We start from the raw sequence: 20502 nt of genomic DNA on the forward strand, positions 1-20502 counted from the left end.
GTTTACTGTACTGTACCCCCTTGTTGGACATTTGAAATGTTTTGGGTTTTGCATTTTAAAAGGAATATTGCTATATACATCTTTATGATACTATTTTTATTCTTTTGTATTATAGGCAGTCCTATGCCTTTGTACTTGATGCTTTTTTAAAAATATGCCAATACTAATTAATAAACTTAAAATATGCTAACACTAATTAATAAACGTACATAATATAAGTGTTTTCATTTCCTAGACAGCTAAAAATTATGACATCAGTAATTGAACCTTACCTTTGTAGATAGATCTTTCAATTATGTTAATTCAGTATTATAGACCTTAGGTAGACTGCCCTTAGTTCAGTGAGTACACGATTAAGGCTGACAATTCATTCCTTTCAACAAGTTTAATGATTTCCATCTTAGAGAGTATTATAACTGAATTTTTTCTTTTTCATATATATATATATATATATATATATATACACGTATATATATGTGTATATATGTGTGTATATATATATAACACACACACACCCACTTGAAGACTATATATATATATATATATATATATATATATATATGGACAAAACTGTATTTGCAACATAGAAAACACAATATAAATGGTGAAAGCTATGCTCCTGAAACTGATTTCTTTTCTGGCGGATCCTCACCCTGCAATAAATTACAATATTTCTTTGTCAACTGATTTTAGAAAAATGTCTGAATCTAACTGGCATAAGGATATTACTGCGCATAGTTTGAAAGTGGAAGTTATAAAATTGACAAGTATGAACAATAGAGAGCTGTCTACATAGTATTTCTGATGATAAATTCTTATGAGTAGGAAGCAGAGCAGTAACATTTTTATGACAATTAAGAATAGCATCAAATTGTTTCCTGAAAAGTACTATATCCATTATGATACGCTTTTGGAGAAGTGTGCAGAAATCTGTTCCTTTTTTCTTGCTTGCTAAAGGGATTATCTTATATACATGGATCATTTATTTCAAATGCCCACTTGAAGACTATTTATTATGTTGAAATAATAAATAAAAGCACACTGTGTTGTGCTTAGGCAAACAGAGGGGATAACAGAAATGAAGTGAGTGCATTTTCAAAAGCTATTTCATTTGAAAATGATCAAAACAGAAATATTCCTCAGCTTAAATTCAGGATTGTGACATATCTTTGGTATTTAATAAAATGTACACTATACAAATAAAGAAATGTCATTATGGAAATATAAATTAGCCCTGCCTTTTTTATAAAGCTGATGTGTCTCCGAATTTTTGCTTCATTCCTTTATATCCTCCCTTAAGTCAAAGGCCTGTTTATAAAGGGTGAATAACTTACTTGTTTATATTTTTTCATGCTCATTGGAAATAATCTATTTGGGTGAAGTAAATCTAGTATACTTATATTATAGTTTTATTTTATTCACTTTAAGAAGTTTATTGATATTATTGGGCTTGTGGTAACTGCTTTAAGTAGATTTAATCTCATAGTTTATCTTTTTTATGTTTTCTTTCCAAACAATATTGAATATGTTCCCCATAAGTGGGTGAAATGTCTGTGACTCACTTTATATTATTTATTAAATTTATGTAGCGTATTTCAAATCATGTTAAATGGAGGCATATATAAGCATGTGCTTTAAGAATATCCTACCAGATCAGTTGATCTTGTTCAATATTTATGCTTTATAGACAGTGTAAAATATCTTTGTTCAGTTTGGTCTTCAGAATATATACCAAATACACACATACACACACACATAAAATAAAGTGAAGTTTGTGGACCTTGGTAACAAGATAACTATATACCTGAACATGAGCTTCCATGATTGCTTAGACTTAAATTTAATATATAAAAATTATGCATGTGTGATTGTGATTAAATCTGTTTACAATATCTCTTGTGACTCACATTCCAGGAAAGAAGAGATTTTTTCATTTTTTTTAATTTTTATTATTATTTTTTTTATGGGAATCAAGTAGAAACCACAGAACCTCTATATTTATATTTGTGTCTGCATCAAACATTTTTCATTTGGAAGAATTTCTTTCAAAGTTCAGGAAAAGCATAACCTATTTTGAGTGCCTTTGATTTTAGGCTTAATTTCAAAAAACTAACCTAGACACCCTCGCATTAAACATCTGTTCTGTAAGATGAATAGAACTCTATAGTAATGCATTTATTTCTTCAATTTGCTAAAAAAACAAAAAACAAAAGAAAAATACTAAAATTTCAATATAATTTGAAGAACCAGTCAGTAGAATATTTTGGATAAGTAAAATGTAGCAAACTCCTCACTGTACTTGGAAGAGATTCACTTGTATAGATTTCAATTAATTTTCATAATGACTTTTAAAATGCTGTTTAAGTGTATGTCTTACAAATTCTCTAGAAAGTCTCTTTGTTTAGAAATTATAAATATTTGAGAAAAAGTCTTATGATTGAATGTTGCCACTGGTTCAATTTCAGCTTCTATGTAACAAAAGCTGGTCAGAAATCCCCACTTTGGAGTGATCAGTTAGTAAGGTACAAAGAATGTATTAACCATCCTTTTTACCATAAAAAACCATGGGAGCCATTTCCAGGTGCTGGACCTTTTGGACAATTAAGGAATTCTATATTGAGGCAGAAGGGAGAGGTAATACAGGCAATCTCCACATATGTTTAATCCTTTGTGTTCTTTAGAGTAAAAAAGGCTGAAAACTTTTGGGCCAAGCTTTCTCTTGATACTTTATAATTTCTAGCTTATTTTGATTAATAACTAAAATAACCTCTGTCCCAGAGAGGCAAGACTTCCCTGCTTTTGGAAGAATCTTAGACAATGAGCAAACCTTAAATCTTGCACACTTTCTACTAGAGACCCTTATAAAGGCTTCAAGAAGAGCCTAATCATTTTCCTTTTTGTCCGGATAATACTAGTAACAGTTGAAAGGAGTAGTAGTCGTTAGTATCAGAAGTAGAAGTAGCATTTGTAAAGATGGTTGACATGCTTAGTTTTTAGAGAAATGCAAATAAAAACCACAATGAGATATCATTTTACAACTACTAAAATGACAATTTTTAAAAAAATGCACAAAGTGGCAGATATTGTAGAGGACATGCAGAGATTGGAATTCTTGTACATTGCTGGTGAGAATGTAAAATGGTACAGCAGCTATAGAAAATAGTTTGGTGGTTCTTCAAAAATTAAACTGAATTATTATATGACCCAGCAGTTCTATTCCTAGGTGTATATGTGTGTATATATATATATATATATATATATATATATATATCCATCCAAAAGAGTTGAAAGCAGGGACTCAAATAGTTACTTGTATGCTAAAGTTCATAGCAGCATTATTCACAATAACCAAAAGGTGGAAAACAACCCGTGTCCATCAGCAGGTGAATAAACAAATGTGGTATGTGCACACAATAGAATATTATTCAACCATAGAAAAGGTATGATGTTTAGATGCATGCTACAACATGGATGAACCTTGAAAACATGATGTTAGATAAGCCAGACACAAAAGACAACTACTGTTTGATTCCATGTATAGGAAAGATCTAGAATAGGGAAATTCATAGAGACATAGAGTAGAAGTTACAAGGGGCTGGGGGAGGGGGTATAAGAGGCTGTTGGGGGTTGACTGTTTAATGTGCACAGAATTTTCTGTTGGAGATTATGAAAAAATCTGGAAATAGTAATGATCATTGCACGACAATGTAAATATAAGTCATGCCACTTGTCCGCTTAAAAATGCTAAAGTGGAAATTTTAATGTTATATTTTACCCCAATAAAAAAGGAACGTAGAAGTAGTAGTTGTAGTAGTGTGATAATAGCATTTAACATTTAAGTTTTAACTACTTAACAGTCACTTTCCTAAGATGTTTATATGTCTTAACGGTATCTGTTTCTCACTCCAGGTATATTTTATCCATAAAATGTTAAAATTAGTAAGTGAAAGACAAGAAAATTGCATTTTGATTTTTGGTATCTTATTATGGCCACCTTGGGTTTCATTGCCATCTGTTCCTCTAAAAGCATTGTTATATTTTTTATAACTTTCATTTATAATCAGTGTATTGAATTTTTTTAAGTTCATTTCTAGTTGTTTCCAAACCATTTTTTCTACTTTTTACTTAAAAGCTCAGACTGTAAGGTCCACTATTTCATAATGCACACTAAAATAAAAGTGGTATGATTATGAAATATAACACTTTATATTTTAGTGAGAGATATTTTCAAAATTATTATTGAAAAAGTATGTGGATGCTCCTTACGGATTTTGAATGGCAACTAATATTTTCCTTTATATGCAAAAAATGAGAAAATACTTATAGACCTGACATTTGGGAATCCCCACCATAACCATTAAAAAGCTAGCTTTTTGTGCCTACTATGAAGCTCACCCACATACACAGATTTCCCTACCATAATTTTTGTGTCTGGTAATTTAATATAAATGGACAGAAAAAGATTATCAAACATTGGAGAAACATTTCAAATGAGAAAATTACTGACTCAAGCAATAAAAAGGAACTTTGAAGAAACAGATAATGAAGTAGAAGAACCTTTGCCTGCCCTCCCCTTCCAAAAAAAGCAAAAATCTATAACCAATAAATTTAAAAAGAGAACAGACTATAGATGACCCTTGAACAACATGGGTTTGAACTGCATGGGTCCACTTATACGTGAATTTTTTTCAATAAACATACAGTTGACCCTCTATATCCCCAGGTTTCACATCCATAGATCCAACCAGCCAAGCATCAAAAACAGTATTTTCCCTCTGCGGTTAGGAATCCACAGGTGCAGAGGACCAACGAACGGCATACATTGTTCTATGCCATTTTATATAAGGGACTTGAGCATCCGTGGATTTTGGTATCCTCGTGGAGTAAGGAACCAATCCCCGACAGATACCGAGGGATAGCATAGGGTATTATTCAAATCATATCTATATATATGGGAGAATCAAAAGTTATATGTGGATTTTTGACTGCATGAGTGTCTCTGTCCCTAACCCCTACGTTGTTCAAGGGTCAACAGTAACCACAAGAAAAATTCCCATTTTGGAAAGGGGAGAAAGATGAAATAAACAGCAGTGATTGGTCCTTAGCAGATACCAAATATTGCTGGGCAAGAATCCTATGTTCCAGCAGTGGAACAATTTCCTTGGTTAGCTGCCCTTCCAGTCCATGTGATTCTATTCTTGAGGATAATCTCTCTTTGTCCACTGTCCTTTCTTTCTGGAGTACAGTTTGAGAGTATGTATCAAAATATAAAACATGTTTAATCTTCAACCTGCTAATACCACTTCCAGGAATTTTTAATGAGACTACAATTCTACAAGTTCACAAAGATGCATACACAAAAATCAAGATTTTTTAAAGGTGAAATATTGCAAACAACATAAATGTGTGTAGATAGGACAATGATAAAATGTATAATTAATAAAAATAGCATAGTTATATAGAAATAAGTGAGTACCATTGTTGAGTATGAAAAGATTATAAAACATTATATAAAAATGTTTGTATAAAATGTTTATGTATATCTACGTATTTATATACATAGACAGCTCTCCAGAAGGATGTTTGCCTAAATGCTATCAGTGCTTCTCTTTGGGTAATGGTACTCCGGGTGATTTTCACTTCTTTACATTTTTCACAATAAGCATATGTGACTTTTACAAAAACAGTGTATTTTACTGAACTTGATATGGTTTTTGACTAGCTACTTGTGGATTATTCACTTACAAATGAACTGTTTAATTTTAAGACTTAAACTTTTCACATACCGTTTAGCATCATTCTAAATTATCTTTCCTAATATCGGTTGATATTTGTCCAGGAAATTATATTTCACTAAAAAGAATAATTTTAATATTACTCTGAAAAGAACAAAATTGAAAGAAGCAATTAGTCAAATTCTTTAAAGCCAACTAGAGTCCTTACCTGACATAGTACTACTTGTATTAAGTAGCTTTAGTTATTAGGTAATAACTTGGTAATAGTGGGACTGCTTTTAGCTGTTGGGTAATTTTTACTGCTAATAATGTATACAGATATGATTATTGCTGAAGTCATTTATTAGCGACCTGACAAGATACTTAGCCTCTCTAAGTCTCCAATCACTTATCCAAAAATGAGGAAGAATACTGATTGACTTAGCAGTTGTGAGGGTTTAATGTGATACAACTAGGTGTACAGCACTTTTCACAGTGCTTAAAACCTTAAAAGTACTCAAAAAATGTTAGCTCTTATCATCTGTCTATCTATGAAAAGTCAGTGGCCTAATTATGTTTTCTCAAGTAGATCAATGGTTTTTTACATAGGGTATATTTTATGTAGGATTCTTCTTTCAAATGGTCATTCTGGGTTTATTCCTGTACAATAAAGCTCAAAAATATTATTCTATGATAGTATATTATCAGAATTAAGAAATGACATTCAGGAATGAATGTTCTAAACATTGTATTGTCATTTTAGCTTATGTACCTTCTTTGACTAGTTCTTGGTTGGACCACTGGAGAAACTTGACCTACTAGTAACTACTTAATGATTTCCATTAGTCTGATTTATAAACAAAACATTCATTTTAAGGAGAAATCATTTTCAAAATTATTAATGACTCTGAAAGTTTATTCTGTAGTTTAATTCCAATAAATTTTATTCTATTTTTGTTGTTTACCTCCACTTCAAAGCTTAAATTGGATGTTTTTGGTCTCATATGAGAATTATATTTATCATTTTTAAGTGTAATTATTTGACTGATGTTACATCTTTACATATTTTCTCATGGTTTTAAAATAAGATGAGGTATAGTTTCTGATTCTACGAAATTCTTTGTTTATCTAGACTTCCATAGAACACAAAAATAAAGTCTAAGTTATTATTATATATCATATGCTAAATCTACTGATTTATTAGTCAACTGCCTTTCACAAATTCATATGGTACCAAAAATTTCTCATAATCCTGTCCTGATTTGTATCACAGTTTGAGTTTGTTTTTAAAGAAAAACCACATCTTTCTTGTGATTTCCCTTATTTTCTTGAAAAATAAAGATAAAATTCAAATTAAAACCAGGAATAATGGATTACTTCATGTGACATGACTATTTGGTCACTTACTCTAAATGTAGACTGCCTCCCTAAAAAAAATGTTTTAAATAAGAACTTTCAGACATAGATATGTTTTTAAATATTGGGTATCAGAGTAAGTTTACATGTAAAGGAAGTTTATATATAAAAGGCAGTATAAATCTGAGAAAAATATCTTATTTGCACTTAGTAACTGAATGAGAAATCTATATGAGCAGGAATATGTATTTCTTTTTAGGTATGTTTCCCTATAAAAATGCTATTCCAGAGCAAGTATCTGGCTCATGTATATTGAAGATATTGAAGCTACCAAAGTCAAATTTTCTTAGAAAACTATTCAAAATCCACTGTCTAGTTTATGATAACTGGCTGATGGTTCTGTGTGTTTCTTCACTAGCACATTGGAATAAAAGTAAATACGTGAACTCCGTATGCTTTAACATTAGCTATCACCTAATATTCCTTTGACTGTTTTCATAGATTCATTTTTTGAATCTGTAGTAAAATCTTGGTGTGAGAACAGTAATAAATCTTTCCATTTCTATAAAAGGGTTTTATTAGAAACACAAATAATTTGTTAAGCTAGTTCAAGCAAACAGTTATTATCTGATTACTCTCTTGTTATAAGCTAATAATTATTTTAGTGAGTAATTTTTTTAAACATAATTTTAGGAAATGAATTTATCAATTTCTGATTAATTTTCCAATTTGGAAAAGTTGTTCTTAAGTTAGATCTTATGTCATGTACTCTGTTGAGTTTGAGGCTAAAAAACTATATATGGGCCCATTGGAGAAAGGTGAATTGATTGTTTTTTTGGCTCCTAAGCCTTCATTTTAGCAAACTTTCCATTGTTTCCTCTAGTAACTAACTACTTCAGTATTTTGGGCAAATGAATCCACCACTTTCTTCTTGTTGATAGATTGTAGGTCTCAAAACGTAATCATAATCTATTTATCTTTCCCTGTAGCATCAGAGACTCCTTGAAATGCTAGATACAGAGAAGGACCTGTTAAAAGAAAAAATAAAGGAAGCTTTGATTCAGCAATCTCAAGAACAGAAGGTAATACTTTAAGTTTGCTCAAAGTGTGGAAAGAATGTGTTCTGTTACCTCAGATAATACATTAAGTGTCTGTCTTATCATTTACAGGAAATATTGGAAAAATGTTTGGAGGAAGAAACACAAAGAAATAAAGAGGCATTAGCATCTGCTGCAAAGGTATTTCCATCTGAAAAGTTTATGCTGTAGTTTAATTCCAGTAATTTTTATTATGTTATGTTTATTATGTTTACCCCCATCTCAAAACCTAAATTGAATATTTTTGGTCTCATATGAGAATTGTATTTATCACTTTATAGTCTAATTATTTGCCTGGTATAAACCCATCTGTAATAATGGGTTTCTTTATAAGTAAGTAGAATTAAAAAATTGAGTTCATTAATGGTACAACCAATCTAGCTTTGTAAAATATTTCATTCCAAAACAATATTTTTCCTCTTAAACTTAGGATACTACTGTTCTTTTTCTTGTTAAATTCACATTACACAAGATTACGGTGATGTTGAAATGCTTATCTTTAGATTAGTAATTGCTTGTTAAAAAGAATATATATATATATACACTATATATATATAATATATATAAATAAAATATATATATAAAAAAGAATATATATGTATATAAATATATATATACACTAATACCCACTTAGTATTTGATATCATATAATTAATACATGTATGTGTTTGTGCACATATGCATGTGTTTGTGTGTGTGTATATATGTATGTGTATGTATTTATTTATCAAGATATGCGCTTTTTAAAGCCAACTTTGAAATAGCTCATCTGAGTAGTCACTCATAGATTTTAAATATATATACCAACAGATAACATATATAATAGTAACTTTTGAGGTACAGATTTCAATTTAAATTTAGTAAACAAATATTGAAAGTCTCATATGTGCAAATAACTGCTGGTGTGGAAGTTCAAAGATGACTATGATTTTGTCTTTTTCTTAAAGAACTTAGGTAAAAAAAATATTATATACCAATAATGCAAGAAGGAATGCATTAAAAAAATATATGAGTGTATAGATAGTATTTGCATGTTATAGGAGTCTTTAACAATAAATTACTTTTGAAGTGAGCCTTTAAGGATGGCTTGCATTCTGAATTATGACTTTGAATTTTATTCCATAGTTAAGGTAGACACATTGAAACTTTTAGGTGTAGGTGTGACATAATGGTAATTGACATTGACTTTTGGAAATTGGAGGCAACAAAGGCTAGAGGCAGAGAAAGAATTAATAGATTGCATCAGAAGTCTGGGTAAGAGATAGGGAGTGGCAGAAATAGAGTAGTAGTAGTAGCTTGGAAAGGAAATAAATGGGCAAATTCTAGAAATAGTTAGGAGATGGAATCAACATATATGTTTGGTCTGGATGATGTAGGAGGTGGCCAGGTTGTGAACTCTCAAAGTATTGATTCAACAAGGACGTAGAAATTAATACTATTTCTGTGGTATAGAGTTTGATGTGCAAGTGATATATGCAGATGATAAAGTCAAGTAGACAACTAAATCTACCTGGCATTTACAGCTCAGGAGAAAGGAATGACCTGAAGATACTAATAAGGGTGTTTTTGTTTTTCGTTTTTTTCCCTAGCAGATAGATGGTAGTGGTAGCCATGGAAATTACTGTTATGTGTAATCACCTCACAGGAAAGTGTAGAGTAGTAGGTGGTCCAAGGTCTGAGCTCTGAAAGAACTCTAAAATTTAAAATATTTAAAATGCAGAGAAAGGACGAAGTTATAAAGAACTGAAACAGCTCAGCCAAATTAATAAGAGAAATAAAAGCTACATGCTGTCATACAAACCAAGAAAAGAGACAGCTTCAAGAAAGCAGAAATAGCTATGTAGAATGTTGCTTTGAGGTCAACAAAACTGAGGATGAAAACAACAAAAAAATGTCATTTGGATTAAAGGACATGGAAGATGTTGGTGAGCATAGTAAAAGTAGTTTCAGAGAAGAATGGTAGAGTAAAATAAGAGTTCAGAAAATGGTAACTGTCAACTTCAATAACTTTCGTCAAATTGGTCGTGAACTAGAAGCCGTAGAAAACGTGGTAACTCTCGGGATGAAGTATGGGAGGTCTGTGGACTTTACTGTGTACCAAAGTACAGTGGTTTTCTTGAGGGAAATTCTTGTGCAGTTGTTTTGAGTTACAACTGAAGTGTAGTCACTTTTTTCATGGAATTCCATTTTACTAAGTTGTGAGGGTTATGCAGTCTTTCATATTTGGCAGACATTTTCTCCAAAATAAGTGGAGTGAGCCCAGCCCTTTGAGGAAAAACCTGACAGTTTTCTTGCTAATGATAAAATTTGTGCATTAAAGCAAAAATTAGAGTTTTGGAAAATTTGTATCTAATTTCTAATAGTTAAAACGTTGCTGATGAGATTGATGGTAGTATTTAACAAATGTGACTTTTTTGTTATGCTGTAATGAAATGCATCGACATCTAGAGGAGATGCATAATTCTTTGAATAAATGTTTTCCAAATAAAAAATCTTTTAAACAATCATTTGTGGATAAAGGATTAATTCAAACCGCAAAAAAGGACTGTAAGTAACTTAACTACAAAAATTTCATTGACATGGTTTGATTTTCCTTATTGCAATTAAATTTTAATAGCTACCTCTTGTTAAGTTTTGGTGTAGAATCACCAAGAATATCTTCAATGATCACAACTGGCTACTAAATACTCCTCTCTTCTTTTCTACTACATATCTGTGTGAGACTGGGCTTATATATATATATTTTTTTTTTCCAACCAAATAATATCATTACACAGTTAATACAGCAGGCAGATATAAGAATCTATCTTCCATTAAGTCAGATATTGAGAAGGTTTACAAACATTTTTGTTTTTTTCAATTTTGGAAAAATCTTAATTTTCATAAAATATAGTGTTTATTAAAATACAATGAGTTTAATGTTATTAATTATAAATGAATTAATAAATATTTCAATTTTTATCTTTATTTGAATTTCTAATATGGTAAATCTTAATTTATATGTATAACCACCATAATGAAAAGATCTTTGAAGTACTCAATAATTTTTAAAAGAGTAAAGAGATCCTAAGACCAAATAGTTTAACAACTGCTAATTTAAGCTAAGGCTTGGTTTCTTTGAAGTTTAGAAATGCCATGGAAATAAGTAGATTATTTATACAAAAAGAAATAATTGATTTCATTTTACACCGATTGTTAAATATGCATAAAAACAACAATGTCAGAACGAAACCCTGTAGAATCAAAGTTTTGTATTTTTTAGGTTAACCCAAGTCTGTTTTATTCAAATAGTTATTGTGCAGTCATCCTTTCAAATATTTTTTCATCATTCTTTGTTTTGAAGCTTGAGAAAGAAGCAATGAAGGATGCAGTTTTAAAAGCCATAGAAGAAGAAAGAAAAAATTTGGAAAAAGTCCATGCTGAAGAAAGGGAGTTATGGAAGACTGAGCATGCAGAAGATCAAGAAAAAGTGTCTCAGGCAATTCAAAAAGCTATACAAGAACAAAGAAAAATTAGTCAGGTTAGTAAAGTTAACTCTAAATTTTTTTATCCTCATTTTTCTCAAAATGAAGTATCCTTACTATTATTTTATTTTAAAATCACGGGATATATCAGTGTTTATTTTGCCTTTGGTATTAATATTTTAAACAAATAATTTTTTAACATATATATATTTACTTTCTGATACTTATAATTTTACCTTTTTACTCTAGTTTTAAAAAAATCAGAATCCAAATTTATGTTTAGTCATAGCAACTACATTAAGCCTCCTATTTAATATATTTGATTTTTCTTTTCCACAGATACACACACAATGAATACAAAATGGTATATGTAGAAAACAATTCAATTAATTTATGTCTATATATATATACACACATACACACACACATATATATATACATATATATACACACATATATATATATACACATATATATATATACACATAGATACATACATACATATATATCATTCCTATGGTCTCATAAGAGATATACGTACCAACAAATATGGCCATACAATATAACTTTTGATTACTTATATGAAGAATTAAGTAATTAAACTTTACTGTTGTAGTTTTTATAATTGAATTTCCATGGATTTATTTTACTTACATTTAGTCTTTATATAGGCAATAAGATACCCAAGTAAATCTTTCCTTAAACAAGTACAAAAAGCAAAAAATAACATTCATAGAAGTCTTTTCTTTTACATGATCAAAGTGTTACATTACTACCATTGTTCATTTATTCAATATAAATGTAGCTAAAATGACTATGTTTTAAGAATAAACAACCTTGATTACACATATTTTCTTATGACTCATTAATTAATCTTACTGAAGCCCTAAAAAACTCAATGCTTCTAATATCCATGATACATGTTATGAGTTTTTAAAAGCTATGACTTAAGTTTATTCTTAAGAATACATAGTTGCCCATTTATTATACAAATTAAACAGACTGTAAGTAGAATTTATGGTATGATAACAGTACTGTAGTAACAGATCTTACCTTTTTTCTTTCTTGCTTTTTTCCATTAGAGTAATGATTGCTTTGTAATTCTTTTTGTAACCTACTGTTAGAATTAACAAATATATACTGAACACCTATTGTATATAATATGCTTAGTTGTCTCTCAGTTCAGTTGATTAGTATTCAATGCCAGTAAGGTCAAGATCATTCACTAAGTCCTGATTTGGGAGAGTTTGCTTAAAATGATTTTGTGATCACAGACCACTGCTTGAACCTCACATAGATGTGGGCTATTCATCACCGTTAAATTGGGTAAGATAACATGAGTAAATCAGCACATATTCATCACCCAAACCAAAAAAAAAAATGTATCTTAAAGAACACCCTTCCTTGACAATTTGTCATGAGCTTTCTTGTCTATACCGAACACCACAGTATATGATATACTTTAAAATTTGTTCTTTATAGTTTCAGAGTACTGCGAAGATAATCCAATCATGTCATGAATAAATGCATTTTGTTTCTTTCCCTTACAAACGGTTGCGTATTTGGGGGGATGAAGGAGAGAGGTAGGGCGCTAGAGCAAGCAAGCAAGAAAGAGAAAGAAGGAAAGGAAGAAAGAAAGAAAGAAAGAAAAGAAGGGAAGCAGAGAGAGAGAGAGAGAGAGAGAGAGAGAGAGAAGGTTTTTAATTGTTTTGTGGCTGACAGTTTAACAGAGAACATCTAGCAGAGAGAACAGTGTTGCCAGGTTACTCTCAGGTTTTCAAAATAGAGGTGGTAATATTAAATGTATTTCAGGTCTTATGTAGTTCACTGCTTTCATTTCCACATGGTTGTAGTAAAAACTACAACCAAATAACTTTCATTAGCCCCTTAAAGCTTCATAGCCCTATTCTAGAAAATTGACAAATTACTTTTCTTATGAGCCAGATTAAGCTTATATAGCTTTCATTTATTTAGACTAGCAAAATAAGCAAATAAATTGCCATGGTCAAACTTACACTTTGGTGTTTCACATTAATAACTGAAAAGACTACTTGTTGTGTTTCAGGGGCTGGACTAGTTTCTGGGAATACAGTAGTGAAAAATAAATTCCTGCCTTCTTGTGAAGAAGACAGGAAACTAATATTAAATGTATAATGAAATGTGCAATAGTGATCAGTGTCATGAAGGAAAATGAAGCTGTGAAAGGAGCTAGAGAGCGAAGGAACCAATATATAAACATGGTAGTCAGGTAAGGACTCTCTAAGGTAGTAGCATTTGAGCTGAGACCTGCATTGAAATGAGGAGTGTACCTTGTGAATAGCTGGGGGAATAGTCTCAGGAATGAGGAAAAGCAAGTGCAAAGGTTCTAAGGCAGAAGGATACTTGGTGTAATTAGAATTCTATGGTACTGTAATGGATTTAGCAGACCAGTGGAATTGAATAGAATACAGAAAGAGCCACAAAATTTTTCTTCAGTTTACAAATCTAAAGAAATTACAAATTAGATAAAATAAGTTGTCTTAGCAAATCAAGGTTTTTAATCTGGGTTCCATAGAAAGGGGCCTAGAAAGTCTTTGAATTTACTGAACTTAGCAAAACTGTGTATGTGCAGATTTTTCTGCAGAGATAATCCATAGCTTTTCTTAGATTATCAAAAGTTACTTACTAATTAACCAAGAAAAGATTAAAAATAATTGCAACTTGCTGACCATTTCTTTCGGAACTCTGTATACTAAAATGAATTTCAGATAGATTAAATATTTAAATCTATACATTTAATGTACTGAAAAGAAAGTGGGAAAATATTGACATGCTTTGTGAGGGAGAGTCCAAGCAGGACTTCTGGAATGGCAAACTAAGCACCTCTGCCAGTTAGCTTCATAATTGCAATGCAACTACTAGCAAAGATTGTCAAAAGCAACTTTTTTCAGAACTCTGGCTATTACCAAAGGCTTCAACAACTCATGGAGTATTTATTCAAGAAAAATAGTTAAATCTCGGTAACAACAAGCTTTATAGAATTTCAACTTGCCTCATTTCCAACCCCTTCGCTATGGTTGCTCCAAAAGCTGGTTGCCTCACAACCGAGGTAGCTGTGAAAAACAGCAATGTACAAGCCACTTGAAGGAGCAGCCCAGGTTTGGAGCTCCACAAAAACCCTACAAAGAATTGTTACTATTTGGCCTGACTGGCAGTTCCCGAGGAAGTCCCCATGGAAAGGGCTTGTTAATATTTGACCTGAATCAGAGCTTGCTCAGTGGGAAAAGCCAGCATGTTTGTCAGAAGAATAAGTGACAATTGTTTAACTTCTCAACTGCTTAGGGCAAAAATACAAGTTGGGGCAAACAAAAACCTAGCCAAAAATTTGAAGGAGAAATCTGGGAAATGTGATTGCCATAGATAAGTTTTTAAAACTCTTGATTTTTTTTTAATTAAAATTTATTGGGGTGACAATGGTTAGTAAAATTACATAGATTTCAACTGTACAATTCTGTAATACATCATCTATATCTCACATTGTGTGTTCACCACCCAGAGTCAGTTCTCCTTCCATCACCATATATTTGACCCCTTTTACCCTCATCTACCACCTGCCTCTCCCCCTTACCCTCTGGTAACCACTAAGCTATTGTCGATGTCTATGAGTTTTTATTTCTGCATTTGTTTGTCTTGTTTCTTTAAAAGCTCTGATTTTTAAAACTATTCCTGGAGTTCTTGAAAGTCACACTGATGCACAAATTTGCACATACACCCAGAAAAGACCTGAGGGGGCTCTAATCTCTCACCTCTGGCTCACTTTGGTTCTGTGCAAGCAGAAAGTAGAGTTCTAAACTGTCAGTGTTGAAAGTGCGCCCCAGTGCAGAGAGGTCCTTGGCAAATGATAACACTTACTGGCTCCGAGTTTTCAAGGAAATTGCTTTCTAATCATTAACTTGACCACGGGGCTAACCCAGCAAAGGCTTCAGTGGCTACACATTACAAGGAAAATAGACTTTGCAGAATTAGTATAAAAAAATGGCTAAATAAAATTCCCTAAACAAACAAATAGCAACAAGAACAATTATTCTTGGAGGATGGAAGAGATCTGATTTCTAGAGTTGCTACATTACCTTATTTCAAATGTCAACAGGTTTTTATGAACAACACAAAATTATGAGATATGCAAAGAAACAGGAAGGTATGCTCATACACAAGAAAAACAGGCAATGAAAACTACACTGATCTGGGACTTAATAGACAAAGATTTAATAACAGATTAAAGGCACATAAGGTATTTGGTGCTTTTAAAACATTTTTATTTCCTTCTATTTGGATTAGCCTCTTTAGTTTTCTAAAGCAAGAGTCTTGGTGTTAATTACATAGTACAACAGTGTTAGGGGTGTCATCTTGTAGGCAGAATTTGGAATACCACATTTATTACAACACAAAGGAGAATGAAATACAAATGAGGTGGAAAATACAGTATTTTGAATTATTTGTTAGTTTTAAGTTTTAATGGCAATGTTTCTTGGTGAAAAGTGCACATAGTTTGGGCTTCAACTTTGAAAAGGCTTCAGTTAAAGACTTACTTGAGCATGTCTGAATGAAATTGCTATATGTGGCCGTGGTCTTTAAAACCTACTCTAATACCTACTAGCTTTGTTCTCACCCTTGGATCCATGAAGGCTGGAACTTGCTATGCCTATCACATACCAAATTCTTTTAGGAACAACATTGATGATAAAGCCTTCGCTTCCTCTACTCAGATTTGTCATTGTAAGGTAGCCAAAATTGCCTGCCCACTGGACCTGGAATCTTTCACCGGTAGTAAAATTTGCTACCTTTCTCTTACCTGTGACTAATATGCCTAAAATAAGGTCAAGGCATCTGGGCATATCAGTAAGTAAAGTTTATTCAAGCTTGTTTTCATTCCTTGACTGAAGGCTTTTGCTAATAGTATTCAAAATAAAAATAAAAACAAAAACTGATCCTGAGCACAGAATTGTATGAAGCTCTCATCTTTAGGAAACCACTAATTTTGTTTTCCTCACTCTTGGAGAAAATGATCCTCAATCTCAGTGTTGATAAGTTTCTACCTGATATAATCTCCATATGGATTATCAGAAAAATGTAATATTATAATAGATAAATAGCTAGGTAGGTGAGGAATTGTGTAGATAGATTGACTATCGCGAAGAATATGCTTATTACAGAATAAATCACAGTATGTATATACTTAGATTTGGTCTATATACGATTTTTTTCTAGAGGGACACCTTTAATAGGAAGAAAACTCACATCAACCCCCAAGTTTGGGAAACACTGCATTAATATTTTAATACTGGCATTTTAGGAGCTCACCAATTCATAGACATTTGTAGAAATCACTTCATTCATTAATCACATTAATTACTTAGAAAAGCAAATTGGAAAAAGCAATGAAGTATATACATATTGCTTTGTAAAAATCCTATGAAGTTAATAAAATACCTTAAACTACTTAAATTCCAGGACCAGAAATATAATTTGTAAATAGACTTTACCCCTGGGCTAGTAGTGATGGGAATCTGAAATGCTACCTCTTGAACTTGTTCATATCCTTGAGGATTTTAACTGTGAGTTTCAGAATTATAACATCCTTGTTACTCCTTTTAGCAAAATACCTGGAATATCAGACATTACAAAAGCTGACAGAATGTTGTCATCACTTATAACAACAAGGAAAGAATAGTTCTCCATGTTCAAGTTCCATTTACTTGGTTTTATTCTAAGCAAATATTTTAGGCTATTAGCTAAAAAGCTATTTTTATGGATTTTTTTCCTTCAGTTTTGGCTGCAGAAAATAGTAAGATAATGGTGGTGGTGGTGATGGTGGTGGTGGTGGTGGTGTCGGTAGTGGTAGGGATGGCAATAATTATAACTACATTGCCTATCATTAATTCATTTCTAAGTACTAGGCACTTTTCTAATTGTTTTACGTGTTTGATCTCATTTAATCATCACAAGCATCTTATGAGACAGAAACTGTTATTATCCTCACTTTTACAGTAGCGGAAATTAAAGCTTAGGAAGATTATGTAACTTGCCCCAGGCCATAATAACTCCTTGGAAGCGGCAACAAGTCCGGATTCAAAAGCAGGCAGCTTTACTCCAGAGGCTTTGCAACTCGCCACTACCCTCTTTACCTCCTCAATGTTCTCATCTTAGAATATAGTACAAATTCATCGTTTCGGTCATTTAAAGTATGAATAATTTTAATAGGAAAAACTTAAGGGGTTATTTTAATTTCTTTATTTATCCAGTCATATTTATTAAGCATCTACCGTATGTTGGCACTGTTGGAAGATTTGGGTATATAGCATTGAGCAAGATAGAAAAGGTCCCTGGGCACTCACCAAGCTTATATTCAAGTTGAAAAATACCTTTAATAAATAAAATATATTTATTTTACATATAGTGATATAACTAACCTGTGAAGATAAAAATCAGGGTTATGTGTTTAGCTGAGAATGGAGGTAGGGGACTTCTTTAGATAAGGAAGTTGGGAAAGAAGCCAGACTCAAAAGATTTGCATGCCACATGATTCTAGTTATATGAAATTCTGGAGAAAGCAGAAGCAATTTGAAAGGAAAGAAATCAGTTGTTGCCTGGAAAGGGTGGGGGAAACATTTTGAGGGTGATGGAAATATTTTAATTATAATTGTGGTATTGATTACATTTGACAGAACTTATCAAATTGTGTAGTCCATATTGATGAATTTTATTATATGCAAATAATATTTTAATAAAGCTGATTTTTAAAAAAATGCCGACCAGAATAAATTATTGGATAGGTGGTGATTTTAGATGGTGACTTCATTTACTATGGTGAGGAAGGGTTGAGTTTCATGGGGTTAAAAAATCCAGTTTGTGTATTAAAGTTGAGGTACCTATTCATAATCCTAGATAGAGGAAATGTTGCATAGGCAGTTCTGATTGAAATATGGGTCTGGAGTTCAGGTGAGTTGTCAGCGCTGGAGATAAAAATTTGGGATTGACAAGCAGATAGATTGTACTCAAAGCCAAATATATTAAAAAGAAAAGTTTTCTGAACAAGGTTGTATATAACATTGTTTTAAGGAATGTGGCCATCTTCTGCATAAAAAAAAATATAGCCACTTCAAATTAACTGTGTAGTAGTGGAAATAATTTCACACTTAAAATTGTGTTTCAGATAAAACTGTGCAGGTGTTAAAGTTATTGGTGCTTTCTGTATCCCGCTAATACCCAGGAGTGAGTGGCCAGGGCTTCATCTATATTTTCTGGAAAGCTCAGTGTCACCAGTATGAACAAACAGTAACTTCTGCCACTTCCTGTTTAGTTTCAGAGGCCAAAACTCATTGTGTCCTCTAGTTCTTTGGCAGCTAGTTGGGATCCATGGAGCCTTCAGGCTCCTATCTAGGTAACTACACATTGATTGAATACTGACTGCAGGGATTGACTTTATAAATGCTGTATTTTCAATTCTAAGACATAGGTCACTTCACAGCACTCAAATGTTTCTTTAATGAAAATAAAACTTTGAATTAACAGCAGTTACCATCTTTAGCCACTAAGTCACACTAGAAATTAGGAAAGGCTAGAGTGGGGCAAAGCAAAAAACAATCAGTGTAAACATAAGCAACTAAAATTACTCTGGAGACATGTAAGAGGAAAACAAAACAGCTTCTGCTTTATAACTTACCTCTAGATTTTCTCTGTGATAATACTGTCATTAACTGAGGACTTAAGTGGTAAACTATGAAAGAAAACAAAATACCTAAGGATTGTAGCACATAGTTCTCCGAGAGATGATTGTTTGAGGGATGATTTTGTTTGGCCTTGGTTATAAATTAAGACAAGTCATAATGTTGGGTATAGATTTGTACCTTTTTTTTTTTTTCTGAGATATTAAGTAGAAAGTTTGACTGTGGCTTATTTGAGTTTCATATTAAATTAATTCTGTGTCTGTTGAAAATCTTTGTTAAAGAAAGTACATTTGTTATTGACACCAACATGGGCAACAAGAAGCGAGTCATTAATTTTGCTGTTTTAGCAAAGTCCTGTAAAAGGACTCCAGTGCATACAGACACTTAAACTCTGTCTAACGTTGGAAGCTCTTCTTAATAGTTTATAACCACAGCCACTGTAATTTGGGGTTATGTTTTCCCCAAAAGCCACAGACATTACAATCAGTGGTTAAATTTTCTTTAAGAAATGTAACATTGCCACCTGACCCCTCTTTTAAAAAAAGGAAATGGCATTTCTATTTTAGCTTAGCAGGCTAGATAGTTTTACAACATTGAAAATTTTTCTGAATTGACTTGTTTGGTTTTGATTCATTAATTTATTTTAAAATATTTATTTACAAAATTTTGATAGTAACCTACTTAACTACAGGTAAAATGTTAGTGACATTTTAATTGTCAAAAGTATTGTATCTGGGGACAAGTGAACACATAGTACATCAACTTACCTTCTCATTTCTTGAGACCTTTTCATCCTCTTATATTTCCTTTCTTGTTCAATGAGATAACCATTTGCCAAGTTATCCGATCCAGAGAACTGGAATTTCTCATGGACTCTCCCACTCTCATCCCCATTTTCATGCCTTTTAAATCATAAAAACCTTCCCATTAAATAATCCTTAAACATATACACACTTCCTTTCTACCTGCTATCATTGTCTTAATTATGGTTCTTATTGCTTACCTTGACCTCGTACATCAACTTCTTTGCTTCCAGTTTTGTCCCCTTGGAATTTGGAATAAAAAATGAATGTCGTTCTCCCACTTTAAATTCTTCAGTGCTACCCTGTACACTATAGGATAATATTCAAGCTACTTGGCATAAACTGTAAATCTTTCAGAGGAT

At 31.9% G+C, this 20502-nt stretch overlaps 1 protein-coding gene across 4 annotated transcripts in view; it reads left to right on the forward strand.

Annotated features, from left to right (window-relative positions):
* The window catches only part of CCDC91 (coiled-coil domain containing 91), a 290110-nt gene that overhangs the window by 194847 nt on the left and 74761 nt on the right, over positions 1–20502 (forward strand). For all 4 annotated transcript variants that reach the window (XM_033117969.1, XM_033117972.1, XM_033117970.1 and 1 more), the window contains exons 9-11: positions 8060–8152; positions 8240–8308; positions 11511–11687. In XM_033117969.1, coding sequence (XP_032973860.1) covers positions 8060–8152; positions 8240–8308; positions 11511–11687 — 339 coding nt within the window. The remainder of the gene's footprint in view (positions 1–8059; positions 8153–8239; positions 8309–11510; positions 11688–20502) is intronic.

Source organism: Rhinolophus ferrumequinum, chromosome 10 (genome assembly GCF_004115265.2).
Source record: "Rhinolophus ferrumequinum isolate MPI-CBG mRhiFer1 chromosome 10, mRhiFer1_v1.p, whole genome shotgun sequence".
NCBI classification, from domain to species: domain Eukaryota; kingdom Metazoa; phylum Chordata; class Mammalia; order Chiroptera; family Rhinolophidae; genus Rhinolophus; species Rhinolophus ferrumequinum.